At 43.7% G+C, this 26,695-nt stretch overlaps 2 protein-coding genes across 2 annotated transcripts in view; both read left to right on the top strand.

Moving 5' to 3' along the window:
• The window catches only part of grid2 (glutamate receptor, ionotropic, delta 2), a 351,200-nt gene extending 331,539 nt beyond the window's left edge, over nt 1-19,661 (top strand). Inside the window, exons 15-16 of the mRNA XM_076154034.1 lie at nt 9,110-9,350; nt 19,203-19,661. Of these exons, the coding sequence (XP_076010149.1) occupies nt 9,110-9,350; nt 19,203-19,661 (700 nt within the window). The remainder of the gene's footprint in view (nt 1-9,109; nt 9,351-19,202) is intronic.
• Nucleotides 19,662-25,111: 5,450 nt separating this feature from the next.
• atoh1a (atonal bHLH transcription factor 1a) lies at nt 25,112-26,364 on the top strand. The gene is made up of 2 exons (XM_076154177.1): nt 25,112-25,355; nt 25,541-26,364. The coding sequence occupies exons 1-2, from the start codon at nt 25,112-25,114 to the stop codon at nt 26,362-26,364; spliced, it is 1,068 nt and encodes a 355-aa protein (XP_076010292.1).
• Nucleotides 26,365-26,695: the final 331 nt, after the last annotated feature.

Below are 26,695 nucleotides of genomic sequence, written 5' to 3'. Positions count from 1 at the left end.
ATGCACTGACATGACATATGAAATCCTTGAAAACTAGGAAAACTTCTTCAATAGTAACTTTGATTCACGACTCAAACGGCTCTTTTCAAGTGATTACACCACCCTGGATGATCATCTGCCATCTACCATCTAGACTTCCCACCAATCAGCAAGAGGATTTATTTGCAAATAACTCCCGGTACTGCCAGCCCTCTTGCAGAGTTTCAAACACATTAAGGCGAACCTCCGCCATCACTCAAGTGTGGGAATAGGAAGTCGTTCCTCTCAAATGTCGATATAGCCATTGTCACCACCTAAGAGGGGAAGTCTTGGCCAAAGTGATGCCACCCAGGCTGGAGGAAAATACCAGCTCGATAATCACACCGTGGTTTCAGTAAAATCAGCTTTAGGAGAAATTCTGGAAGGCTCAAAGAAAGCACTGAGATGACAACGGTGCAAGTCCGTGAGCTGATTTATGGAGTCCATAGTTGCAGCAGCTGTGTGGACCTGCAACTGGGTGGTACATTCAGTCCAAACCACCGAGACGGAAGCCAATCTGCCCTCTCCACCTGTCTGCACCCTAGAATAGAAGCCATTGACGGTTATCCCATCATGTAAATATATGGGCAAGCACCTTCTCAGAAATCTCCACGATTCACTTGGAAATTCTAATCGAATGGAGTGAGACTTTGGTACAACTGAGGAACTGGAGCTGTGACTTATGTATTCCATCTCTTAAGCAGACTGACTGAGCAGAGCTGTGTCTCCACTTCTGTCATTCATTGTATTTTCCTGGTGATAACAGAGCACCACTCTGCAGCATGAAGGTTTATCTCCCCGACTCAGTATCACAGCTTGGGTTAGTAACTGCAGTGGCTTATCTGTCCTCACACAGCAGCAGTCACTTGATCATGCTCAAAGAAACTCAACTTATCTTAATTCCTCAATAGGTCTAAGTAGGTTTCATGTTGATGACAGTCCCAAAAGAAAACACACATTCTCAACTCAAAAACTTACAAATCACTCTCTCTCTCTCTCTCTCTCTCTCTCTCTCTCTCTCTCTCGCTCTCGCTCTCGCTCTCTCTCTCTCTCTCTCTCTCTCTCTCTCTCTCTCTCTCTCTCTCTCTCTCTCTCTCTCTCTCTCTCTCGCTCTCTCTCTCTCACCATGCATTCCTTACACACACACGCACACACACAAAGTGCAGGTTAAGATTCGCCATAGAAATTAATTCTCCATTTAGTCAAAAGGAATGAATGCACGGTGAGTGTGTGTGTGTGTGTGTGTGTGTGTGTGTGTGTATCCTTTTTCAAGGATGTATTTTTTAATAGTCACATTTTTCCAGTTGTTGTTCACAAGACACTGATTTATGGCAAGTATCTCAAATAAATCATATCTCTCTCTCTCTCTCTCTCTCTCTCTCTCTCTCTCTCTCTCTCTCTCTCCCCTCATCTATTACAGTCAAACTCAGCCCACACCCATAGCACATTCATTAAATCTTTATTAATCACAATTAATGATGGCGAAGTTGCTCTCTCCTCTGCGTCTCTCCCTCTCTCTCTCTCTCTCTCTCTCTCTCTTTCTCTCTCTCTGTGTTAATGATGGTTAATGACTGTTTAACTTCTCTGTGTTGTTTATCATAGTTCAGCTTGCTAATATGTTCCAGTTCCACCCACACACTGTGGCTTAATGATGCTTAATTGAAAACTTTGTTGACAAAGTGTATGACATTGATTCCTGAGAGCGCTAACTGGAATAATCAAGCTATGCAAACTTCACTTGAGAGGAAAAAGTGTCTCATGGGTAAATATTCTTCAATACGGTGACACAGGTTTAATTGAAAAGACAGCATGATGGCTTTGTCAATACCAATGTCCCCTCAAAGCGAGAAGGTCCCTAATTGAACCTCAATACTTTTTGTGTGTGTATGTGTGTGAATGGAGCTGGTATGATCTGGTTGTGTTTATGTAGGTTTTGTTTTTTTCGTCATCAATCCAAACACCTGCAGAATGAAGTAAAAATGTAAAATCCAAAGTGCTTGTGATCGATTCTGTGATTCAGGTGTGTTTTCACTCAGTGTATTACAGCATGACTGTATGTGGCGATTTGTTCTGTCTCAAATCTCTGAAAATGAACGTTCAAATGTCTTCAGTTTGTTCCCTTTTTTCAATTTTGGTGGCGCAGATGTGACTGGGAGGATTACGTCTCCGTCTCAAGCTTCTCAAAGCTTTTCACTAAAACACAACTTTGCCGAAAAAAATCAGGCACAGGTGCACTTTGCTGACTGGCTGAATCCTGCTGAGGCTCTGTGCTCCTTAGAATTACTGCCCTACTCGCCCGAAAGAGTGAAGTGATTTAGACAGTTAACCCCCGTGACTGCAGCACCGGTCAGCATGTATCAGAGCCGCCCCTGTGCCTCCTTTTGACAGCTCCTTATTGCAGTGAGCGGCGCAGGGATGGGGCGAGGTGCTGAGATCCACACGAGCTTGCTTTTCAGCTCAAACAGAAGCGACTGTGTGGTTTTATTGTCGGATTTGTGTTGAAGACAATGCAGCTTTCACAAATAGAAATAAGTGTTTCATTTTTCAACCGTGCAGTGGCGACCGTAGATGGTGTTAGGAAGGCTGCGAATGGTTTGGGACTGGGGACGGAATATTGCCAAACTCTCCAGGTGGTGATTCAGCATCTGAAGACACTTGCAGGCGAATCTCTTTCAAACACTTTATAAAACTTTTTTATAAGACCATTATTCTGCAACATGTTTTCTAGCGAGGCTAACACCGCTAAGCGACCCGGTGAGAGCCCGCGTTGCCAGCTCTGTGTTAAGCTCGTAACTGAGCTGTCAACTTTCTGTTGTTCTCATTTAAGGCGCTGACAGCCAACGGTTGTCTCAGAGCAACAAACTCATTTTAGCCGAGCACTTCTCTGCCTCGTCCCCTCTCCTGCTCCTCTCATTTGACATTCTTCTTCCCCTCGCTCCTGTCGTCCATTGTCTCCCCCTTCCGTCTCTCTCTTTACCCTTTCGCCTCACCTTCTCTCGCTCGTCTCTCCGACAGTCTATTATTTTGTTGTCAGCCATCAATCACAACCGAACATGGTGCCAACTTTTTTCCTCTTTATTTTTTTTTTGCTCCCTCTCATTTTCTTACCCAATTTTCCATTTTCCTTCCTTATTTTCTCTTCTCCCCCCCAGGCTTCATATTCTCCTTCTCCACCTCTCACCACCAACTTATTCTCTTCAACATCTCCAACATGAAATTGTCTCTGCTACAGTACAGAGATGACAGCAGATGTATTCAAATTAGAGTGCTAGTCTGTTTTGCTGTTCCTCAGACAGTAGTGTACTCCACCGTGATGCTAGTTTGACTCGACACCTCTCACGGAAACTGTTCAGAGGTCCACCCAGCTTCCTCTGAACTCCACTGAACTGTGTCACATTATACTCAATCATCTAGCCCATGCTATGCATTTTAACGGGGTCCGGACGCAGTAAAGCCAGTATGGGAGGGGAGCAACATGGGACGGAACCTGCATTTATATGAGCTTTGTGGAAGGAAGACTGCAGAATCAACACAGTGTGTATGTGTGTGTGGAGTTGCAGTGTATTTAAATGAGCAAGTGAGATTTCTTTTCTCTCTCCTCGCAGAAAATGTCCATAATAAATCTGTGGCAGGCTGATAGCCCCCCTTAATCAATATCACTCCGCCGTCTCTTTGCTCTGTGCTGCAAGAAGCCGTCAGGATTCAATGTCTCGGCCACAGTCTTTCTTTATTAAAAAAAACCCCCAAGCAGCCGATGTAGCTCATTCAGTGCGGCAACACAGTGTGACATTTCTTAACAGCGCATTTTCACTCCAGTGGGAATCATTTAACAGCATTATGGGGTGCTCATTAAAATCGGGTCATGAATAGATGTTCCCGCCGAATGCAGATCTCCTTTCAGTCCCATCTTAGGCCTTTGTCTTTTATGTTGCAGCGTGTTCTTTTCGGCAAGTCAAGTTCCGTCTCTAATGTGTGATGTGTGCAGATAAGTCAGAATCTGAGGGTCACGCAAAAACGTTGATTTAACCCGAATCCCTGCAGCTCCTGCAGATTCAGTGAGATACCCACAAAAGAAGCCGTTCAGTTCGAGACATTCTCCTCTTTTGACATTGTGGCGAGCAGTTTGAGTGTTTGCCTGTTCGAGAGAGAGAGAGAGAGGGAGAGAGAGAGAGAGAGAGAGAGAGAGAGAGGGTGAGAGGGTGAGAGAGAGAGAGAGAGAGAGAGAGAAATGGTCTTGTTTGAATTGGTTTCTGTGCTGAATGTTACCTCTCTCTCTTTCTCTCTCTCTCTCTCTCTCTCTCTCTCTCTCTCTCTCTCCGTCAATCATGGCAGCATCCACGCGCCCTCTCTCTCTTTCTTCAATCCCTCCGTTCTTGTTCTCCTTTTGCTTTTTATCCAAACCACAATCTTTTTGTTTCCCCTTTAGCTCGAGTCAACTAATAACGTGTGATCATCCCACCATCAAGGCTGCTACCGCAGAGTTGCCATGGCAACATCTAGTCGACGCAGTAACGGCCACTGCAGTGAGACCTCGGAATCAGAGACACAGAGCGCACAGACAGACACACACACACACACACACACACACATACTCAAACAACAGTCGCCCCCTGTACCCCAGAGGCAACCCTGATACATTTGCTTTAACTGCCAGTGGGAGTGTTAAAATCATTATAGATCTGCCTTGTCAAAGTCAACGATCTTAAAGCAAGGTGATAACTCATTACATGCACACACACACACACACACAGTGTTAATGAGTCTCACGATGCACCAGCTGTTTCATGGACACAATATGGGTTAATCACGCTCAGCCATTTAAGAAAGCACGCTCACATGCTCGCACGCGACACACCCTTACACACACACACGCGCGTTTTCGGGGAGCAACACACACGCAGTCATTCTTTACATGCGCGGCAGCTGTTCCGCGTACAAAAGATCATTAACAGCCATTCAGACAGACAGGTGACACCGTAATTGCATTTTACCCATCATACACACTTTAGTATACTACTCCCTTTATGTAATTGATGCATGCGGCTGACATTGACACCCAAAGTCCAACATGTTACGCCATAGTTGACACTGATGCATTACATTTTATGCTAACATGCCGTTGACATTAATATAGCGGCCCGTGTGCTTTACAATGCAGGAGATGACACTAATTCCTCTGCTGTACACGCTCGCAGTGTGGTGATATATAGTGGATGCTGCTATTCTTGGTGCTTAAAGTGATCTATTTCCTGATACCTCAGGCGGCGGTGTGCTGACTGATGACGCTATGAGCGAACTACGCTAACAGACCCTGAAGGAAGGAAAAAGGCCAAGAAACACGTCCAACCCTACATTCCCTCACTTTAATAGTCTACATATTCACACTGAGACAAAACCAGAAAAAAGTTTTTGATATCTTTGCTGCGAAAAAAAAACTAAAGATCACTGCTGTTGGGAGAATAAATTAGGTGTCAAATTTCCTAACCGATGCTTTATCATGAACTCTATAGGACTGCGTAATGAAGTGGATCTTTCATAAGGACGTGAAGGCTGTGACACAACCCCCCCCAACACACACACTTTAATTATCTTCTCCTTGCTCTCACTATGCAGGTTTGTCATTGCATGTTACATGATCAAAATGTATTTTGAGTGCAGTGCGCTCCTGCTTGCATGCGTACATACATTTCTCTGTACGTCTGTGTGTGTGTGTGTGTGTGTGTGTGTGTGTGTGTGTGTGTGTGTGTGTGTGTGTGTGTGTGTGTGTGTGTGTGTGTTTGCATCTCTGCGTACGCTCAGATTTTGTGCGCCAGTGTTTTTCTAAGGAAAACCTTTTTTCCGGATTGACAGCCAAATTAGAGATGGAGACAGATGGTGTTCGGCAGGGAACCTCTGACTCGGGCCATGTTTTTGTAAAGCAGCTCACAGTGGCCTTTATCCTGCCTGTCAGCTTCAGGATAGAGATAAATGAAGAATACTGGGAACTGTTTTGGTTCGATTAAAAACGTGGCATCGTTCCGCTCCGTTTTTCCCTCAAAGCTTATCTTGTACTCGTCATTCGTGTCACTTGTTAATTTAGGCATGGAGATCTTCATTCAACAGTAGCCAGACTAAAAACTGAGAATAGCCTAAATGACCTCACACTCTTGTTAGTGAGAATTCTGCTGAAGTTCAGACTCGTACTTGTTTGTCAGATGACACACAGCAGAAAGGGTTGTTCACCTCTTTCAGGCAGATACTCGACTGATACTGAAGAACCTGGATGTGTGTTTCCGTGTCCTCTCGTTTCAGGTTTTGTTTCGGGGTTTCATGACTGGAGAGCAGCCTTTGCATAACTCTGATAGGCCAATTAGTGCAGAATGATAGATGATGGCTTCCACCGGTAGACAGGGTCATCATTTAGAGGAGAGAGTGAGCACTCAGTCCTGAATCCCAACTCTATCCTACCAACCCCCAACACACAGACACACACTCACACACACACACACATGCACACACGCACACACCTACCTGTTTCCTTTGATGAAAGTCTCTTTTCGATACGTTTGTTTTTTTATTTGTTTGAACTTTGATCATATTTGAGAGTCAGCTTTTTAGTTACCCTTTGTTGTTTTCATTTGTTTTTGGCTGACATTTTTGCGATCGTCTAAAAAAAGAAATCACGGCACCAGTGACTCTTTGAAAAATGTCTTAAACATACACCTAGAGCCAGTATCCTCTAGTCTACACACACATGCACACACAATCTTGTAGGCTTTCCTGTACAAAAATGTCTGTTTCACATTAAAATTACCTTTCCACTCTTTTGTTTTCCCTTAAAGGTCAACAACAAACTCTTTTTATCACAAATAATACCGTCTTAAGTAATTGTGTTCATCATATCAAAGCAAGAACTAGAAAGAGCCATTTTGTTGTGTTGCTTATTGCCGCTTCCCAAGACCTGCGTGACATGACATTTACAACACACAACAAAATCCAATTCACAAGACGACGGCACAGACAGAACGTAACGATTCTCCCTTTGACAGACAGAAGAAGACATTTATTTAGACAAGAAATCTTTAAAAGTTGCCTGAATCTCAACCAATAAACAATGACATATTTTGACAAAAAATGTTGCCTGGTCTTCTTTGATTGGTTGAATCGCTCATATTCTACCTCATTATCTTGTGTCCTTCTCTGTCTTCTGTGTGTGCGGCTGTGTGTGAAACAGTAGTTGTCAAAGATGACGAATGAAAAGGTCATCGCTGTTTTGAAAGACACAATAATTCTCTTGTTCAAAGAAAAAGAACAGCACGCTTTGTTTGAATTTTACTAGTCATATTTCTGTCATACACTCATCCGGTGAGAACAAACAAATTCGGGAATTCAGATCACATTTTCTCCCCTGCTGATCAAATGTGTGCGCTGCATGCAACAAAACGAGTTTTCTCCAGAAATCAGCAATCCGGCACCCGGAGTGTGTGAGTACTAGTCCAACGCCTACACACTTACACACAGGCAGCAGGCTTCTCTGCACTGACTGCCTTCATGTCCGTTTGCTTTAGTCAGACATGAAGACAAAAAGCGGACAAGAAAGTAAGAGAATCTTTACATCATATAAGCTCGGTGAGTCAGTCTCATTGGAATTAAGAGTTTATTGGTTAGTCCAGAGCGGTTTAATTTAATTGGGTTTCATTCAAGTTTGCATATTATCTGCACGCAGTCACATCTAATCTTGGGTTTAATCTGTGTCGATGTGAGCCAAACAATCCCACAATCTGGTCTGCAGATGTGGTGGACATGATCGCTTATCAGAAGGCCTGTTTGTGGATTTGCTCCTGTAATGAGTTTTCCCCTGTATTATATTCTCCTCTCCTCTCCTCTCCTCTCCTCTCCTCTCCTCTCCTCTCCTCTCCTCTCCTCTCCAGCCCCAGCGGTCTAGTGAGACCATAGAGAGAATGTCCCTAAATGAGAGTGATGCAGTTTATGGAGAGGCTTCCTGAACCTGTTTAGTTGAGACACATTGAAACGGCTCCATGTTTCTCTGGCTATTGTGGATGAAATGTTAATTATGTAAACTGTCTGTGTGGCTCATTTGCATTTGGTGATTGATTTGGGTGTGTTTTGTGTGTTCTGTATGAGGAGGAATGAAGATGAAAGATGGGCGCTGTCATTTATGTCAGCATGTTATGATGGAATTGTAGGAGGTGTTTGCCCTCAGGAAATTCTGGCGATGATTGCAAACATCTGTCTCTGTGTACACATGTATGGATCTCATTTAAGTTTGCTTAGACATGCGTGCAGTCATTTTTTCTGAATGTTTGTACATCTGAGTGTGTTAATATCCGCCTCATCTCTGTCAGTGTCGGAGCATTTTTCCCGTGTGTGGTAGTTGTTTGCATACACACACAGACACACACACACACGTCTCCCCCAACTCTCCTCTATGCCATACTGCCCCTGTTAAATATCAAGCCGAAAGTGAACAGAGCCCCTCATCCAAAACAAAATGAACGACCCAGTTAAATAATAAGCTGAAGGCTAACAGAGGGACCCCATCAACCTCTGAGCTGTATTCTCTCTGAAGCCATCATTCATGGGACCAAAGCTAGGCTGCATAATGACATTGTGACTGCGTACTTGCGCTGTGCTGCAAAACATATTAATGTTAGCCATAATGAGTTTGACAGCGCAATATGGTTGTCAGGGAAGTGAGAGTGATGGAATTGGCCTACAGTGCCCTCAACTGGCAGAGATAGGTTATAGCAGCTGCAGTAAAGCTGCAGTATTGGCAATTATTTCAACATTTTCGCTACAGTGATCGAAACAGACTTTAAACAGCAATCAGATGCAATCAGTTGTTATCCTTGTTATCTTAGAAATTTGTTTACTTTTAATCAGCGACCCTTCCTGTTGCTGCAATTAGTTTATTGCTCATTCATTTGTGCGTGTGTCTTTCTCTTCCCTGTAAAAGATGCAAGAGTTCCATTACAACAAAGATTTGGGACCTCGCTTCAGAATACTGTCTGATATTTTGTACCCGGTTCTGTAAATGAATGTATGCTTACATGTATCTGTGTGTGTTTTTATGTACGTGCCCACTTTCTAGAATCCTGGAGCTTCAGCAGAATGGAGATATGGATATATTGAAACTCAAATGGTGGCCCAAGGACAGCCCCTGTGACCTGTACAGCTCAGTCCAGACACGACAGCATGGCAGTGCCCTGGATATCCACAGCTTCGCCGGTGTATTCTGCGTATTGGCAGCTGGTGTGGTGCTGTCCTGCCTCATTGCCATGGTGGAAAGCTGGTGGTCAAGGAGGAAGGGATCCAGAGTCCCCTCCAAGGAGGTATGAGGGAACAGGGGGTGGGTAGGCAGTAGGAAGAAAGCAAGGTGGTACGTACTGTAGTTAGGAAGGGGTGTGAATAGATCCCAGCAGGGCTGTAAGTAAAGAGAAATAGATGATGAAATGGTGACCAAAGCTGTGAGAATACTTATAGTTTGAGATCGAGTGGGAGAAAGGTGTGGAAAAAGTGGCAGATTGGTGTCTGAAACGCGTGGGTTGGGTGATGAGGTGACAAAAGGCTAATTCAAATCAAAGCTGAGTTTTAGAAGGAAGAAAGAAATGAACAGAACCTTCCGTGTGAACGAGTTGTGACATTGAACACCTCTAAACCTTCTATTTGCACTCAATATCAGAAATACTGTCGCTTAATAATGGTGCTGGTTAGACCTGTTAGACGTTCGTACATTTTGTCAGGAAAAAGTCATAGGCCTTTTGTGACACAACAGCCATGGCCATGTCTGTATTAATGACATCTGGGTGAGTAAGAACGAGATGAAAAGGAACAAAACATTCACTTGTCTATGTAATGATTGGGACTGTCATGTTATCAAGTTAATTTTAGTTGATCTACAAGAATGCTCAATCCATAATAAGGCCACATTTTAAATTCAGTATGATGTGATGTTACATCTGCTTAGCTGTTACTAGGGGCTTGTACGTCATGTACACACAGATACACACACACTCACATGACACATAGAGATCCAGAACAGAGAAAAGTATGAGGTACTGGCATGAAGAATAGTATTAGAGTATTAGATGTCATGGTTACAATGTTTACCCAGAATCTTTCTTACACCCTGATTGTGCTTATTTCAGATTCCCAAAGAAAATATTTTAATGGCCGTCAACTCCAAAATGGCTTTTCACCACTATAAACAAGAAAAATGTTTGTTGCCGCTATTATGTATTCAACGTTCCAGTTCTGGCTGTGTCACGTCTATTTAACTTGTTTTGCAAATACAGTTTCTATGATGCAGATCCATTTATAGGATGCTAGAGTGGGGCAATCAAGCAGTTATTTTATTGAAAAGTTAATGTTTTGATGATAAGGGGACACTGGTAATGTTTACAACTGGAATACAAAAACAGCCTGAGGACCTGCAGCGATAAACGCTGTGAACAAAAAAGAGACAGAAACACTGAGTCGTAGTGTTTAAAAAGGATATTTACACCACTGTTCTCCCCAAAACAGTGGCACGGCTCCACTTTGTAAATTAGCTGCAGCACCCTGTGAAATATCCAATCAGCCTATATACGGTTGATCACCTCAGCAGGGATATCATTTGAGGCAATCAAAGTGACTCAGGCAGCATCTTCTCCTGGTAATAACCCTGCAGTCTGCATTGTGATGTGGCCTGGTGGCTTTGCTTGCTTTACCATAGAAAAGAAACGGAACAGCCACAAGTAAAAGCCCATATATCAGCGTGTATGTACACTAGTTTCACTGTTGCTTTTCTATTAATGCATAGTAGCTACAAAAGCTTGAGGCGTTCTGCTCAGAATATTTACCAGCAGAGTTTTAACTGTTGCTGGCGCCTGTTTAAATCAATCAACGCCTTGATCCAGTCATGGATTTGTCAAGGATTTGAAGCAGCTCCCGTTTAACACCCCAACCCTAACCCATCTCAGCAAGCCTCATGTGTACTAAAACACAGGCTGATAAAGTGCTCAAGTAAATAATTTTCATCAAAGCTGTGAAATTGCAGCAAAGCGAAGCCAGTTTGTTATGCAAAATGTGCCACTGACAGACAGAAATTTAATTATGCGGGACGTAGTATTTTTCACATTTGGTTTAGAGTTAATTATTTATGTGTTGGTAACAAATGAGAATGAGGCACGAAGCAGCGACCATTAATATTTGCAGAAAATGTTTTCTCGCAATCAGGTAAATTACTTTAGCTTCAGACAATTGGGTTTTTCGCTTCAGAGGAAGCTATTTGATAAAGCGAGGTCAAGGTTAACTTGTGGATAATGACTTCAGAGACTGAAGTCGCCCTTCTCGCCCTTCGAGATATAAAACTGACTTACCAGCAATCAGTGCTGTCTTCCCTATTTAAATTCAAAACGGGTTTTAATTGGGAACAAAGATGACCGTAATTCTAATTAGGACTCTAGTGAACGTCGCTCACTGCAGGAAACAAGTTAAGAGGAGACATTTGTAGCATTAACTCTTGGCTCAGTCACTCACTGTGATAACGTCACAATGATGTTTGAAATCTGCTTTTTCGCTTTTTAGATTAATCTCATATTCAAATCCCCTCAGCTGTTGTGGCCAGATTGTTGATGTCCTTTTAAGGTGGAACTATAATACATACATACAGCTTTTAAATACGACATACACATATATCATACACATAAAATAGAAATCTGTGTTATTGCAGGGTTAGTAGCTGGTAAAGTGCAAAGGCTTCCCGGCTCAAACTACTTTAGATTTCCACACATTGTCCGACAATAAACCACTGCCTGTAATTGGATCTGTTCTTTATATAATATCTCCTTTGGGCTGTGTGTTTATTCATTTAATTATTTATGTTTACTTACATCTCATGTATATGTGTGTGTGTGTGTGTGTGTGTGTGTGTGTGTGTGTGTGTGTGTGTGTGTGTGTGTGTGTGTGTGTGTGTGTGTGTGTGTGTGTGTGTGCGTGTGTGTGTTCCCTTTTTCCTCCACTCATTTAAAAGATGAATCAGTTTTTCAGCTAAACTTGCTGACGTGGTGAGCGGACTGCTGCACTTCTTATGACGGTGTGAGCAGGGACTATAAAGACAACAAGTTTCTCCGGCCTGTTCTGTAATTTGTCATCATTAAACGAACAGACTACAAGCTGCGCTGTGTGAAGGCGTCGTGTGCAGCAGCGGTTTTCAATTGGCTAATTTGGATTTTGTTTCCAGTAAATTTAACGTCATTTCATTCTGCACAAGGACACCGAGAGAACTGAGTGTACAAAGTATTCAAGCACAAGACATCTTACAAGTTACTCAAACAGAGACCATAATATGTCTTGGGCTCGGTTAGTTTAGTGCTTTAATATTTTTCTCAATTATAGTTATACATTGTGTTCCTGCCATCTGCTTTAAGGTTCCTAGGTTATATTTCACCACAATTACATAGGCATTGCTATCTAGATGTATCCAGCTGTGTACCACTGCTAGCTTTAACAACAACCAGAGCTTTTGATCAGGGAACAATATTTCACACACACACAGAGACACACACACACACAGAGACACACATGAGATACCTCCCTCCCTTCAGGCCCCCTGTGTCGCCACCAGCTTTAATCTGTCATTCAGACCAGTAGTCATGTCTGCCACTGAGCAGTCATAAAAGGAACAAACCCTCAATTGAAGCTTGAATCACGATCATGAACATGGTGCGGTTCACACACACACACACACCCACACACACACACACACACACCCCTTCCATCGTCATTAGCCACTAAGAGCAGCCAGTAGAATCAGCCCCCGACTGAGCACAGGAGTGGGTTCCCAACAGTGAAGTGATTCACTTTGACTCTTGTTTGTAGCTCTTGTTCCTGTTCATTATCTACTTTTGAATATATATTTTTAATACAGATTAAGAATAGAATATTTGACTTCATTTTGGAAGCATGATGTCATTTGCAAGTTATTGCTTTTTATGCTTTTTAAATGAATAATGTGAGCAGCTGCTTTGGTGCTGCCATGGTGAACATGAAGTTGGTTCAGTCAGCCATGGTTGTTTTTGATAGTTGACCCCTGGCTTTTGTCCTTCACCCTGCCAAAGTATTGACCTACAGGTTGCCGTTTGATGAGCTCAAGTGTTGCTCTGAGTAACCACTGATCCTAGGGCTGCTTGATGGTCCATAGAGGAAACTGCTGCTTTAATCAAGGGCTGTCATTTATCTGCAGTACTGTGGGAATATGTGAACTGTTTAATCTTTAATAAATCTGCTCGTGCTTAAAACAATCCTGTCATAATATCACAACAAAACAGTGGGGTGACCACACTCCAATCGAAATCACCATCTGTGCAGAATGTGTCCAAACAAGCAGCCAGCTGCAAAGACGGTAGACTGAGGATAGCACAGGAGACAGTCAAGCTGGGCCCGCTGCTGCGTGTCCTGAGTCAGTGGAGGAAGGAAGACAAATCTAAGTCGACATCAAAGAGGATAATTAGAAAAATGGCACATGTTGCATTTACAAGTTGGGGAGGATGCGGCTCCTTTGTGCCGTTTGCTGTGTTGAACATCATAAAGTGAGGCTTTAAATGAACTCCACCAGTGTGCTGCTGGTTAAATTACGAAGCTTTGCTCTTAATGTCACACTGTGCATTAATACCACTTGGGATCGGGGCAGAGGTTTGACCGTGCAGAAACATCTGCGTGAAAAGGGAAATCAAGGCCCCTCACGCGCTGCAATGTGGGTTTGCTTGGTGTATAAATTGGTATAGAGCAGGATGATGGGTTTCCAGATTTGGCATGATGACTCTTCCTCATAGGCCAACTCTACTGCAGTGAGTTACTGTGTCAAGTCAGACTTATAGACTTACTGAGTTCATTTCAGCCAATATAAACACCACAGTGAATTATATGTTTTTCTTGCTATTATTGAATGCATTAAGACAACAATCTCCCACATGGAATGTTCTGGTTTTTATGGATATAGCCGCTCAGAGCACTGTGGAGTTATAAATGTTTAAATTTTATTTACATTAAATATTTAATCTACTGACATTACATACTATCCGATGTGTAGTGTATATCTGCCTTGTGGCTTAGCCTAAAGTAAGGAAGTGCACAAATGTAAAATATTTATGATAGATTGAGGTTTAGTGGAGTTAGATGCAGTTTGGATTCAAATTCACTTCTTGGATGTGTGGGCAAAACTGGGCAAATAGCGATTATTATTTAACAATGCTTGATAATCGGATAATCAAAACCCTCACTCTTGTTTGTCCTTCCTCAAGACAAACACCAGCTGCCCCCGTCTGGACAGTCTACACACACACACACACACGCACGCACACCTGCATGAACACCTTACATTGATCCAGCCTCTGCACTCATGTCTCGTTTCAATAAAACTCCAATTTGTGTGAAATGTGCCAAATCATGAAACCCATTAATGCATTTTCTCCCCGTGTACGTGCTTCTTGTGGCCTGATGGTTTTCAGTTGTGTGTTTCTAGCAACAATCAACAATCCGCTTGTCAAATGCTCAATGGCACACCAACGACTTCATGATGGATGCCATTCAATTAAGAACAGTAAATACTGTCATAAATAATGACTGCTTTCATTCATCAAAGAGTGTGGCCAAAATGCCACCCCCGCCTGCCACACACACACACACACACACACACACACACACACACACACACACACACACACAGAGCCACCACCAACATACGCCTACGCATACATACTTTCTACCAACCCATAATCCACTAATCTACTACTAAACTGTGTTTGTGTGTTTGTGTCTGTCTCTTTTATGCATTCTGAAACATAAATAATCCCATACTGTACATTCATACTGTATGCTGTAATTGTGTGTTTACTGCTTTTGACTGTGGGCTATGTGTCACTGTGATCATGCTGTGGTTCTGTGTTGTGTGTTGGAATGGCTGACATTGCTATCTCTTAAAACTGCTTGTCAATGTTTACTTAGGGGGGGGGGGGGGGGGGGGGGGGTTTGCCGTGTTTGTATCCTCACAAACATACACATACACACACATTTCCAAAGAATTCTTAGGTTAACACTAGATCTGTGTAATGAAGTACGTATCACGGGCACAAATAAACAACAGGGGTTTAATATGCAGATAGAGTCAGAGGGGAATGTTGGAGTGCATATTGACAATTTCTCTACAAATCAAGCTACATTTCACATTTTAGTCCAACAAAATGAATGTGCTCTTGTATTTGGTGTCACATATTACTTATATTTATGGACTTTAGCTACTCCTCAGGTTTGTCACTTTGCTCCAACCCATCTGAGCACATATTTGGGGTTGTGCCTGGGTGAGGGGGGGATGTCTGAGTATGTTTATAATAGAAATATGATAAGAAATGGATGAAGGTGCCCCTAACACTGGTTTGGAAGCAGGTCTAAAAAAAAAAAAAGATTCTTGGATCCTTTGACAAACTATTTCCAGATGAGTGTCTGAGGCTCACTTTATCCATATACGTGGATAAATGCATTGACCTCTGGCCTGTTGATGTTCTGCCAGAGGTTTGTATGAAGGAGTTCTGTCATGGGCATCAGTGGCATCGTCACAAGCTCTGTTCAATCATCAATTGATCAGTTACAGAGACATAACTAAACGAAAACCAACTGTCAACTTGTAACAATGTCAGAACTCTTCCATATATCATGAAATCTCTGGTTTTGACCATGTGTGATATGTGGTATAACTCATATAGATTTAGCATGAGAAGAGCAGGCGCTTCCATGTGTATCAGCTTCGACACACCCAAAACAGCTCACCTCTCATTTTTTGAAGTTGACGGTTTGGATTGTGGGAATCGCCTGCTGCTGCTCGTCCTAACTCTGTGAAATGATCTGTGTCACTGTGGCTCAAAGCTCTCATACTGCCCTTTTGTTTTGTTTTGTAGATAAGTACTCTGTGTTGAGGGGTGTAGCGGGCGAGGGGGAGAGAGAGGGAGAGAGCAATACAAAATGCCATTTAAACATCTACCCTTTCCAGGTACATAACTACTGTGTGAATGTCTCTCTGAGGACACAACAACACAGAACAACCTGCTTAACCGTGTGTGCTGACTGAATACCATGTCTTTTTTCTCACTCACCCCCCACCCGTCTGTCACTCCAATCGACTTCTCCCCTCCTCCACCTTGCCATACTCCCATTTGCCTGAACTTGTCTGTCACTCATCATTCTTTTGTCTCTGCTCTGCTGTTGGTCTTTATGGCATTTTTGTTGGTTTGTTTGTGTTGACCTTCCCACTTGACTTGCACGTATACACACACACACACACACACACACACACACACACACACACACACACACTCACAAACAAACCCTCTTCTCTCTGTCTCCCTCCTGACACACACCCACATGCACATGACACATCCACATGCACACCAGACACAGGCAGATGGTCCATCTGCCAGGCAAGCTGCCGATCCTTGCCCTCACAGCCCCAATGAGCTCCCTCTTGCACTGGGTGGTCAGGCCCAGATCCAGCTCCCCAACACCAGCGCCCCCACTGCCACCCATTACCAACCCCCAGCATGCTGCGACATTCCCTGTGCCCTGATCGTGCAGCACTCCTACGAATCCTCCAACCCCTCTGAGCTCACTCCCAAAATGAGAATGACCACCTTCACCACCTCGCCGCCCACACCAAGGTTATACTTACAATAGCAAATGAATCATTGATCATGGTAGATGGTTCTCATGATGTGATAATATATCCATGACAATAAAATAAAATATAAGAATGAAGGAAATTAAGGAGCCAACCGGAATGTGATTTTAGACGATGACAGCATAGCAATGCTCTTTTTAAGACTGTATACCAGTGGCCTATATGTGCAATGATGCCTTTGTGCCATTAGAGGGTGCAGTCTCTCTATATAGAAGTAAAGAGAGCTCGTCTCTGATGCTCTGATGGGAAAATGAATGAATGAAGAATTTATATTTCAGGGGGTTTTGCAAATCCTTTAGTCTGCAATGAATTTGCTCTTTCCGCATTTCACAAAAAATATCTGTTCACTTTATTTTTAAATAGATATATATTTATATAGAGTTAGCGTTCACGGCACTGACCAAATTTGTTCCTCAAAAATGACTTTGTGTTATAGAAGACGACAACAATACGCCACTGAACCAAAGGATTTTTAAACATTTTCCAAAAAGCCATTTTACATTTCCTCACCTAAGTCCTTTTATTTCTCCACTCATGGGTCCATCAGTCTCCCTTCACTTTGACTCTCTACTCCTTCAATATTATCCACGTTAAACCTTTAATGTGTATATGATAGTGTGACCACTTACGCGTCCCCCGGTCCTCTACTTCCTCCTGCTGTCCCTTCCTTAGATGGCAGCCAGGCGGCACTACTGTTAATCTCCTCTACCTCTGAACTACACACAGTAGGGCCAGAACGCCCGCCGAACTCCCCACACCCATGCATAGGACATGGTCAGTAGATCTTTACACTTCATAACATGACCCCTTTCCTCAAACCCCCCCTCCCCCCCCACCGAGTATGCACCTGGACAGGCTTTCCAGACACCTTAACACAGATGAACCTCCATCCCTAAAATGCACCAACTAGACCCAGTTGAGCACCACCACCTGAAAACCAAATACTGTTTTGTGAACCCTGTCCCTCTTACACACCCGGAAACAAAAGAGAAGCACACTTCCATTTGGTATCGTAGGTGTGTGTGTGGGTGTCAGTGAGTCAGTGTGTGTGCGTGTGTGTGGACAATGCAAAACCGGGAACATTTTGGACCACATTGATCCCTCAGCATCTCCTGCCAAAGCTACTTGCACAACCATTCTTTGCAAACTGAGCTCCCCTCCACCACCGTCCACTCCTCTGGCCAAAGCATGACACACCCCTCACTGAGTGTTACCATTCCTAAGACTATGTGGATAAGCAATTGAAATGTAAATGTATTATTATACAGTGAGTATATATTATGATATAGTGACTAAGTTTCAGTTCCATCTTAAAAGGTTGAAGTACTTACATTGTTTATGGTTGAAGCAAGTTAATGTTTATTTGAGATTAAAGCATCGATACCATATACTGCATTTAAGAATAAGCTGTCATAACTATAATTTGTAAGTGTCTTGGGGAAATTCACTTGAAAAAGAGATTTTAATCTCAATGTGAATTCTCTAGCATGTTGGCCGGGTTAAGATAGGACGAGAGGTAAAGGATGAGAGATTAAAAAAAAGGTATTGTTTGCTTTCTGTATAGAAGATGTTAAGTACTATAGATAATGTACAATAATGCTTGCTTGACAATAGATTTAGTGCACTGGAAACACAGAGCACACAGCATGATGTCGGTGTGCATTCCAGATTAGCCGCACTCCCTTATAGACCTTGTACAAGTGCATGTATGTGTGTGTGTGTGCGCGCGCGTGTGTGTGCTTCTCTCTCTCAATTTCCTGACCGCAGAGTGTGCTTCTCTATCCTTCCCTCCATCTTCCCCCTCTTCTCCTTTGCTCTCCTGCTTTCTGTCATCATCCACTTACTGCTTTCATTGCACTTCACTCTCTGGTCCTCACTTAACTTTGCCAACTGTCTTATTGTGATTCATTGTGAATTGTGCCACAAATTTCTATTTTGCATCCTGCACGCCCCCTTTCCCTCATCCTGTATTGTCTCACGCACTCCTGTCCATTTATACTGACTGGATGGGCGACATCAAACAAACACATCCCATCCTTCTTCCTCTGTTTCAAAATATATGCTCTCTGCACATATGTCCTCTGTTTCTCCTCATTTCTCTTCCTTTCTTTTACTGTTCTTTCCACTCCTACTCCTGTACTCTTTGTACTGCCTTCACTCTTTTTCCTTTACTTGTTTTCTCTCCTTTTCTTCCTTTGTCGAATTTTCCTTGATCATACATTCATTCCTTTTGACTTCTTTCTCTACCTTTTCCTCCTTTCATTCTCTCACCTTCATTTTCACATTTCTATCTGCCTCTTCCTTACCTTCACACGTTCCCTTCCTACGTCCCCATCCTATGTTTCCTTTCCCAACATATCTCTATTTCAAAAATGCTTTCTTCTTGCCTCTCCTCTTCCTCCTTAACTTCCATTCCCAATACCTCATTCACCATCACCGCAAACTTTTCTCCTTCCCTCCCCCTCCCCACCTATAGGACGATAAGGAAATCGACCTGGAGCACCTACACCGGCGGGTTAACAGCTTGTGCACCGAGGATGAAAGCCCCCACAAGCAGTTCTCCACCTCTTCCGTCGATTTAACACCCCTTGACATGGATGCACTGCCTGCTGCACGCCAGGCACTCGAGCAGATCAGTGATTTCCGTAACACCCACATCACCACCACCACCTTCATCCCCGAGCAGATCCAGACCCTCAGCCGCAGCCTCTCTGCCAAAGCCGCCGCTGGATTTTCTGCTGGTTTCGGTGGCGTTGGCGGGGGAGTCCTCCAGGACCACCGAACTGGCGGAGTGGGCCCTTTCAGGCAGAGGGCCCCCAATGGTGGCTTTTTCCGCAGCCCCATTAAAACAATGTCCTCCATCCCCTACCAGCCCACAGGTCCAGGACCCAACTTTGGATATGGCAATGATCCAGACAGGGGCACCTCCATATGAGGAGATGCCAAGGATGGTGGTTGGTTCAGCAGCAGTAAGGAGGGGAGGTGATAAGCGTGGATCACGAGATGGTAAAACAGTACATTCTGGCTAAGCTAAAAAAAAAGTAAATAAATCAGCAGATAGAGATCTGTGTACATAGGAATCATAATGTTTCAGTTTCTGCTGGGATGTTTCAAGGGGTGTCCATTTTGTATGTGGAGCAGAGAATGAAGGAGGTGGAGGTCTGTTCGTCCGGGTGTCCCTTCCTTTATCCTCCTGCCAACCAGCTGGTGAGGTGCAAACGGGGAGAGAGTGGGAGCAGGGCCGGGGATTTAATCTTTGCTTTATTGTTGTCGTTCTTGTTGTTGTTTGGGGGGGGAGGGGGGGCGACATGTGAAAGAGGGGACGTCTTTTTTTATCGTTTCTGTTTCATGACATGAGTACCGGCTCGTGTAATTGATATGTACTGTAATGACCTGACTCCCTCTGCCAACGTCAAAGGTCCAGCAACAACAAGAAAGACATATTCTTGTGAGGTCCAGGACGGAAGAGTCTGTGGTCATGAACTAAACCTATCAGGGCCTCAAACTAATACGTAAATAAGGAGGCGTACGTAATGAAGAGTTTCGTCCTGGGAATACTTACAACAGCCCACTGTGGATTTCTCATGGCGTCATCGCAGTGGTGATTGGATGATTCCAGTTCTTCATCTGTTCTTCTCTGCCTTTTCACTACATGGAGTCCATCATACTCACTCCCGGTGTTGTTCAACCAATGCCTGTGGTTCAAAATGTGTAATCATCGCCAAGACGTTGTCCGCACGGTGGCCTGACTGGAGCTGAGACGTTGTTGAACGCGTTCTGACACGTTCACGGTGCGCCGGCGGTCTGACAGCTGTGTGACAACTGTTGGAATACAATGACAGTGCAACAGTATGACACTGCAGAACTATCAGTTTGGTGCATTGATCTATTTCTGCCATTTTGGTGCATCAGCCTGGAACTGTTTTCACCATTTTGATGCACAAAACTCTTTGTCAAGCCCACTGCACTGTACCAGTGCCCACAGACCTGTAAGTGATTGTATGTAGATTCTCTCACCTGTACTGTGCTCTCTGCTTTTCAAGTCAAGGTGAGGTCCTCGAATCAGACTTTCAGAGGAATAGTTAAAAAGGGACGATACAAAAACAGAAACAACTGAAAGAAAAAAAAACACAAAACAAGCTAAAAGACTTCTAAAAGCTTTTGCTTATTATATGTCTTTTATTGAATTTTGTTTTTGAAAAAATAGATTTTAATGCGTGGAGTGTGTTTTGGTCAGGAAGTACAAAAATAACATTGTTCTGAGCTGTCTACTTGTTTTTTCTCTCAGCAAACTTTGAAAAACTGCTAAATGAGTGCTGTAGTCTCTGGTTTTGCATCATTAAGCCATTCAGAGTTTTCTTTTATTTTCTATTTTCTTTGTTGTAACTTTATTTCAGTGCTGCCATGGCCCAGATGTTTCAAATATACAGTAAACGCTCATGTCATCGCTGCTTCTTCAGAACCATTCACTTTTTATCAAGTTCAAGTGGTGAAATGGAGTTGACTGTGTGTTGAGGAGAAGCCATTGCATCAGCATCTTTAGTACAGGCCTTAACTCAACTCGCTATCTGTACCCTGAATATCACAGCCCACAGGAAGCATCATTTAGGAGACGCAAATCAGTAATCGGGCAATGGGGAGGTCATGAAGAGTCAATGGACATCAGAGCTCGACTGGCTGCCTTTTATGATGAATCCCAAATACACTTCTATTTCATATCTGTATTGTTAAGGGTACTGTTTATATAACTTTGTTTTTTAAGTGCCAATTAATTAAAATGAGGCCATTAAGGTGCATTTGGGGTGGGGGAAGGGGAATGGTACACAATGAGGCAGTATAAAGGGAGTATTTTGTGGATTAGAGGCTGGGGTGGTAAAAAAAGGAACCAAACCCTTTTCACTAACACTGTATTAATAATTGATAATGTTAGTTGTTTAGATCAAGTTTTCAGTTTGTAATCTTTAAGAACTAAAACCGCAAAATGTTGTGCGTAGAGAATTCAGTCAAGCCGCAGTGTTTTTGAAGCATTCTTAGGCATTCTTTTCTTACAGCTATAGGCTACCGTATGGCTATTGGATGACACATAGGACACAGATATTTAAAAAGTTTTATTTAGTATAAATGAGAGAGACATTATTAAATGTATATTTTACATGTTGATGCTATTTTTGTTTAACAAAAAGAAAATACTATATCATAATGAGCTTTAGTGTTGATTTTAGCAGTCACATTACTGCATTTGGTATTCCCTTGTCCTGCCCATGGTCAACATAAACATAAACACAACACTTTTTTTCATGTCATCCTGAGTTCATTTTATTATTTGCTGCCTAAATAACAAAAACTGGCAAGTTGATTAAAAAGAAAGCATGCACAAACTTGCTCCTGCGCTATCTGTTAACATTTTTAATTTCATACATAGAACGTACAGGATTTACTTGATAATTTTCAAAAATCTATGATGTACAGTATTTAATATAGGCCTATTTTGTTGTATGTGTTGCATATTATTCAAAAACTGAACAAACTGGGGCCTCTGTTACAAGTGGCAAAGCTTTCTGTGTATAATTTGTCTAATAAACAGGTTTTCTACAGTGCTATGTATTTGTTGTGTTTGCCAGTACAGACAACCAGATTTGAAAGTTATTAGAATTACAAATGGATAAACTGGAAACTAATCACCTATTATTAGTTTGGACCATCTCTGTTTGGTTTGCTCCTCTATATGACAGTATGGCTGCTATATGTCTGCAAAAGTCAATATTCACTTTATAAATGTGTTCAATAACATTTTGGTTACTTTGAGCTTCACTCTTTATTTATTTTAAAATTTCTAGAAGACAGTGATGAAATGTAATCTAATTTCCATAATAGTCAAATGTAACTTTGATGATGTCACAGTGCATCCACACCTTCAAAAGGCCAATGCACAATTAATTTTTATGCATGGTGTAGTTTTATTATGTATTCGAAAATGGCTCCATCCGTTTAAGGTCATGTGCTTACTGACTTTGTCATTCACTTGCAATCTCAGTTCAAACGCTTGTTGCTAACAGCTGCATTGACGCGCCATTGAAGTCTATCCATGGGAAGTTCAATGGAGCACTGCATTGTAGTGACCTTTGTTAACCAGGGGGTGGCACTATTCAGCTCTTCAGATAGCACATTATTACAAACGTCACAATTCTCCTCCTGTATCCCTGTCAGGCTCAACAACATGAGTGATAGACATAACTCGAATTAAAAGTAGATTGTATCAGATGAAGAAATAATCGTAATAATAATAATAATAATAATAATAATAATAATAAACCTGAAATCCAACAGAGGAGAGTCCAGTCTGTGCGCTTCTTCTCAAGTCCTCCACAAACACAAACTACAGCACCACATTGGGACATCCTGAGCTATGGAAAGACTTTGGAAAACTTGTGCAATCCCGGTCCAGCGCTCCTCACTCCAGTCTCGTGCCCGTCGCGCCGCGGTCTCCAGGGAGACGGGAATCGCGAGCAGCAGCACGCAGACTCCTCTTGCGCACTGGAATGGGAGCCCCCTCCTCGCTGTGGAGGAGCCCCCCAGGCGTGACCAATGGAACATAGAGTCTCCATTGTGGCTGGGACACTTTAATAATCGCCAGCTACAATATCCAACCTGTCGGTAGCTTCAGGAGCCCTGCCCGGCCCGTTGGAAGGGGGACTTGTAGGTGGATGGAGGGGGCGATCGCTCGGCGCCAGACCTCTAGCCCGCAAGACGTCCCCATGATGAATACATGAATAAAAAATAGAAAAGATTGATGTCGGGTTATCTCTGAAATTGTGGGATCGTTTTTGCTTCCGAGCAAACTGGTATAGGTCTCAAGTTTTCAAGCTATCCTAAACAATTATTCTACTTACTATTGATGTTTATAAAATGCTTGCCTTTCCTATCTATGGCAAGAATAACACACTGGGTTGGTTTAGTTGGCTCTTTAAAGTTCCTTATAAGGGCTTCATTTAACATATACTGTAGACTGTGGCCCTCTTATTTCTAATCGATTGTGACTAAATTGGGTTAAATAGCCGGTTTCTACCCAGCAATTAGCCCTTTGCGCATCATTTGTCAGCTCAGTCCTTAAGGTTGCGTCCTGTAAGCACAGTTGCTTTGATCACTGGACTGCCAAGTAGTTCGTTTAAAACAGAACAATCAATCCAAATGTGTGCTGCTGCCTTTATTTACTGTTCTGTTTGCACCGTTCAATTAGAAGTAGGTGAGGTTAGGAGAAATCACTATAGAGAAGCGTGGCTCTCTCTCTCTCGCTCTCGCTCTCTGTGAGTGTGTGTGAGAGTGTGTGTACTTTCTCCTCGCCGCGCGCCACACCGCATACAGCTCGTGTCAGTATACGGAAACACTGTTGAGCGTGAGCCCCCTGCTCAGGTTTCCGTTCCCTGTGAAGCCTTTTTTAGCGGCAGGGCGTTCCGAGAGCCGGATCAAAAGCTTTTAGACCCGCGGACAAAAGGAAAAATGGAAACTGGAGATGATCTCGGAATGAATGATTCCACGGCGAGCGCGCGAGCCGCAGAAGCCGCAACTTTTTTTTTTTTTGGTTTCAAACTTTTTTTGGGAGGGATTTTCTTGAAAACTTTTCTAGAACATTTGTAGTTTGCTCATATAGTTTCAGTTGATGCCATTAAGTTGGTGTTTGTTTTGTTCCGTGAAGGATAGCAGTAGTTTTGACTTATTGGGGTTTTGGGAGGTTTGGAAAAAGAATAAATATCGAAATATCGATTTTTATGGGCACACAAGGGAGCCACATTTTTCAGTTTTTTTCTACTTAAATGACAACTTCAGACAGTTTGTAACCCTTCCATCCACAAACACACACACACACACACACACACACACATACACACACACACACACACACACACACACACACACACACACACACTCATTCCTACATGGGACGCACGGTGAGGTAGCAGTCCTGTCCTATATACACACACGTCTCGCGCTGTCCACGCTCCTCGCCTAAACCGTCACACACATACCCCCCACCGTGCGTCCTAGGGGAGGTTCCCCTTACCTCCCTCGCGTTAAACACTCCTTATATCGTAACGTTATCATAAACAGTCCGGCTTCTGGGGGGAGTGGGAGGGGGGGTCATAATCACCCTCTCTCGGGCTTTACCGAGGCATCTCATTGGACGTCAACACGCGACCAGCGCGAGGAGGGGGGCTCCCAGGCGCGTGCCGCTTTTTAAACGGACGCCGCGCCTCGAGACACCAGAGAAGGAGTCCCGCACGCGACACTCATATCACACACCGCGAGAGCAGAAGCAGTGCGTGCGTGCGTCCCGAGCTTGTTGTTTACGTTCGGTCCAGTGAGCCTATACCTGTTGCGGTCGGAGACATGGACGTGCTTAATGTTGAGGACTGGAGCAAAGGTGCGCGGCAGGTGGTTTTCCTGGACTCGGAGCAGCAAAGCCCGAGACTGGAGGAGCCCCGGTACTCGCCCACTCTGGCGCTCGTGGACAGTGGCAGTGACCCACGCGCCTGGCTGGCTCCGGTGCAGCCCCCTGGCACCTGCGCGGCACACGACACTTCTCCCGAGTACCTGCGGCACTCGCCCTGCCCAAGCATCGGCTCCTACCACGGTGAGAATGATTATGATGATGATGATGATGAGGAAGGTACAATAACAATATCACCTGTAGCACCTTCATTATAACAAGTGTTTTGTTTAATTTAAACTTTCACGCATCGGAAGTAACAACAATCACACGTGTGTTAGAAGAGTGTGAAAGTATGCAACTAAGTATTTTTTGTAATCCTCTTTCAGAGAGCGAATCCCCGGTGTCTTCGGGACATCCAAGCCCCCACAGCTACAGGAAATCAGCCTCCTCTTCTTCGGTCAAAGTGAGGGACCTGTGCCGGCTAAAAGGCTCGGTCCCCGGGCTGGAGGAGGACGAGTCCATGAGACTGAGAGCGCCGTCTAGCAGACCGGGCAACGGGGTGGTGAAGCAGAGGCGCGTAGCCGCAAACGCTCGCGAGAGGAGGCGGATGCACGGGCTGAATCACGCGTTCGACGAGCTGCGCAGCGTCATTCCGGCTTTTGACAACGACAAGAAGCTCTCCAAATACGAAACCCTACAGATGGCGCAGATTTACATCAACGCCCTGGCGGATCTTCTGGAAGGCCCCGTTTCCGCCACCGGCGCCACTAACACTAACGACAACTCCGACAATGACAACTCGCCAAAGTGTGACACGCTGCTTCCATCCGCCGCTGGGTTTGATAACGCAAAGGACACCGCCTCCGCGTCCCTGACGAGTTGCCGGAGAGCCGCGGCGGCGCCTGTCCCTGTCCACCTCAGCGGAGTGCCTTTCCGCGCTTCCTTCGACGCAGGTTCATTTTCTGCCATGGTTGAGAAGGTGATGTGCTCGTCCTCTCCCTCGTCCTCTCCCAGGGCGGGTGGCTCGTTGGCGGTAGTTGGCGGTGAGAGGAAAGAGTCTCCTAGAAGTGACGGAGAGTTTTCCCCGCACTCGCACTTCAGTGACTCGGACGAAATAGCGATGGAGCTCCACTCCAGTGAAGAAGACGACTTGACAGAACTGAAGCTACGCAGCCTCCACCACCATACTGTTTCCTACGAAATAAACTAAAATAACGTTGAAAAATGACTATTGTAAAGCGTCGCCCTATAGCTCACATCAAAAGAATGACCGTAAACCGTGTCAATCATAAATGCATTTTTAAGAAGACAGACATTTTTGATTCTTCAGAAAATCATTTAACAATAATTCTATTTTATCAACTTGTTGCATAAATTAAAGATTATTTTTTATGTGATATAGGCCTAATTCGGTTCTGCCAATGCATAAAAAGCCTATAGTTTCCATGGAGACGTGGCTGGAAGACACCTCTGCCATGTCGCGTCCAGCACTGCCACGGGTATCTCCCACGTCACTCCAACCAAAAATATGTCTTCCACGA

The sequence above is a fragment of the Genypterus blacodes genome, unplaced genomic scaffold (genome assembly GCF_046128005.1).
Source record: "Genypterus blacodes isolate CSIRO-AG114 ecotype Tasmania unplaced genomic scaffold, CSIRO-AGI_Gbla_v1 ptg000061l_1, whole genome shotgun sequence".
NCBI classification, from domain to species: Eukaryota; Metazoa; Chordata; class Actinopteri; order Ophidiiformes; family Ophidiidae; genus Genypterus; species Genypterus blacodes.
This window is presented reverse-complemented; position numbering and strand designations above follow the sequence as displayed.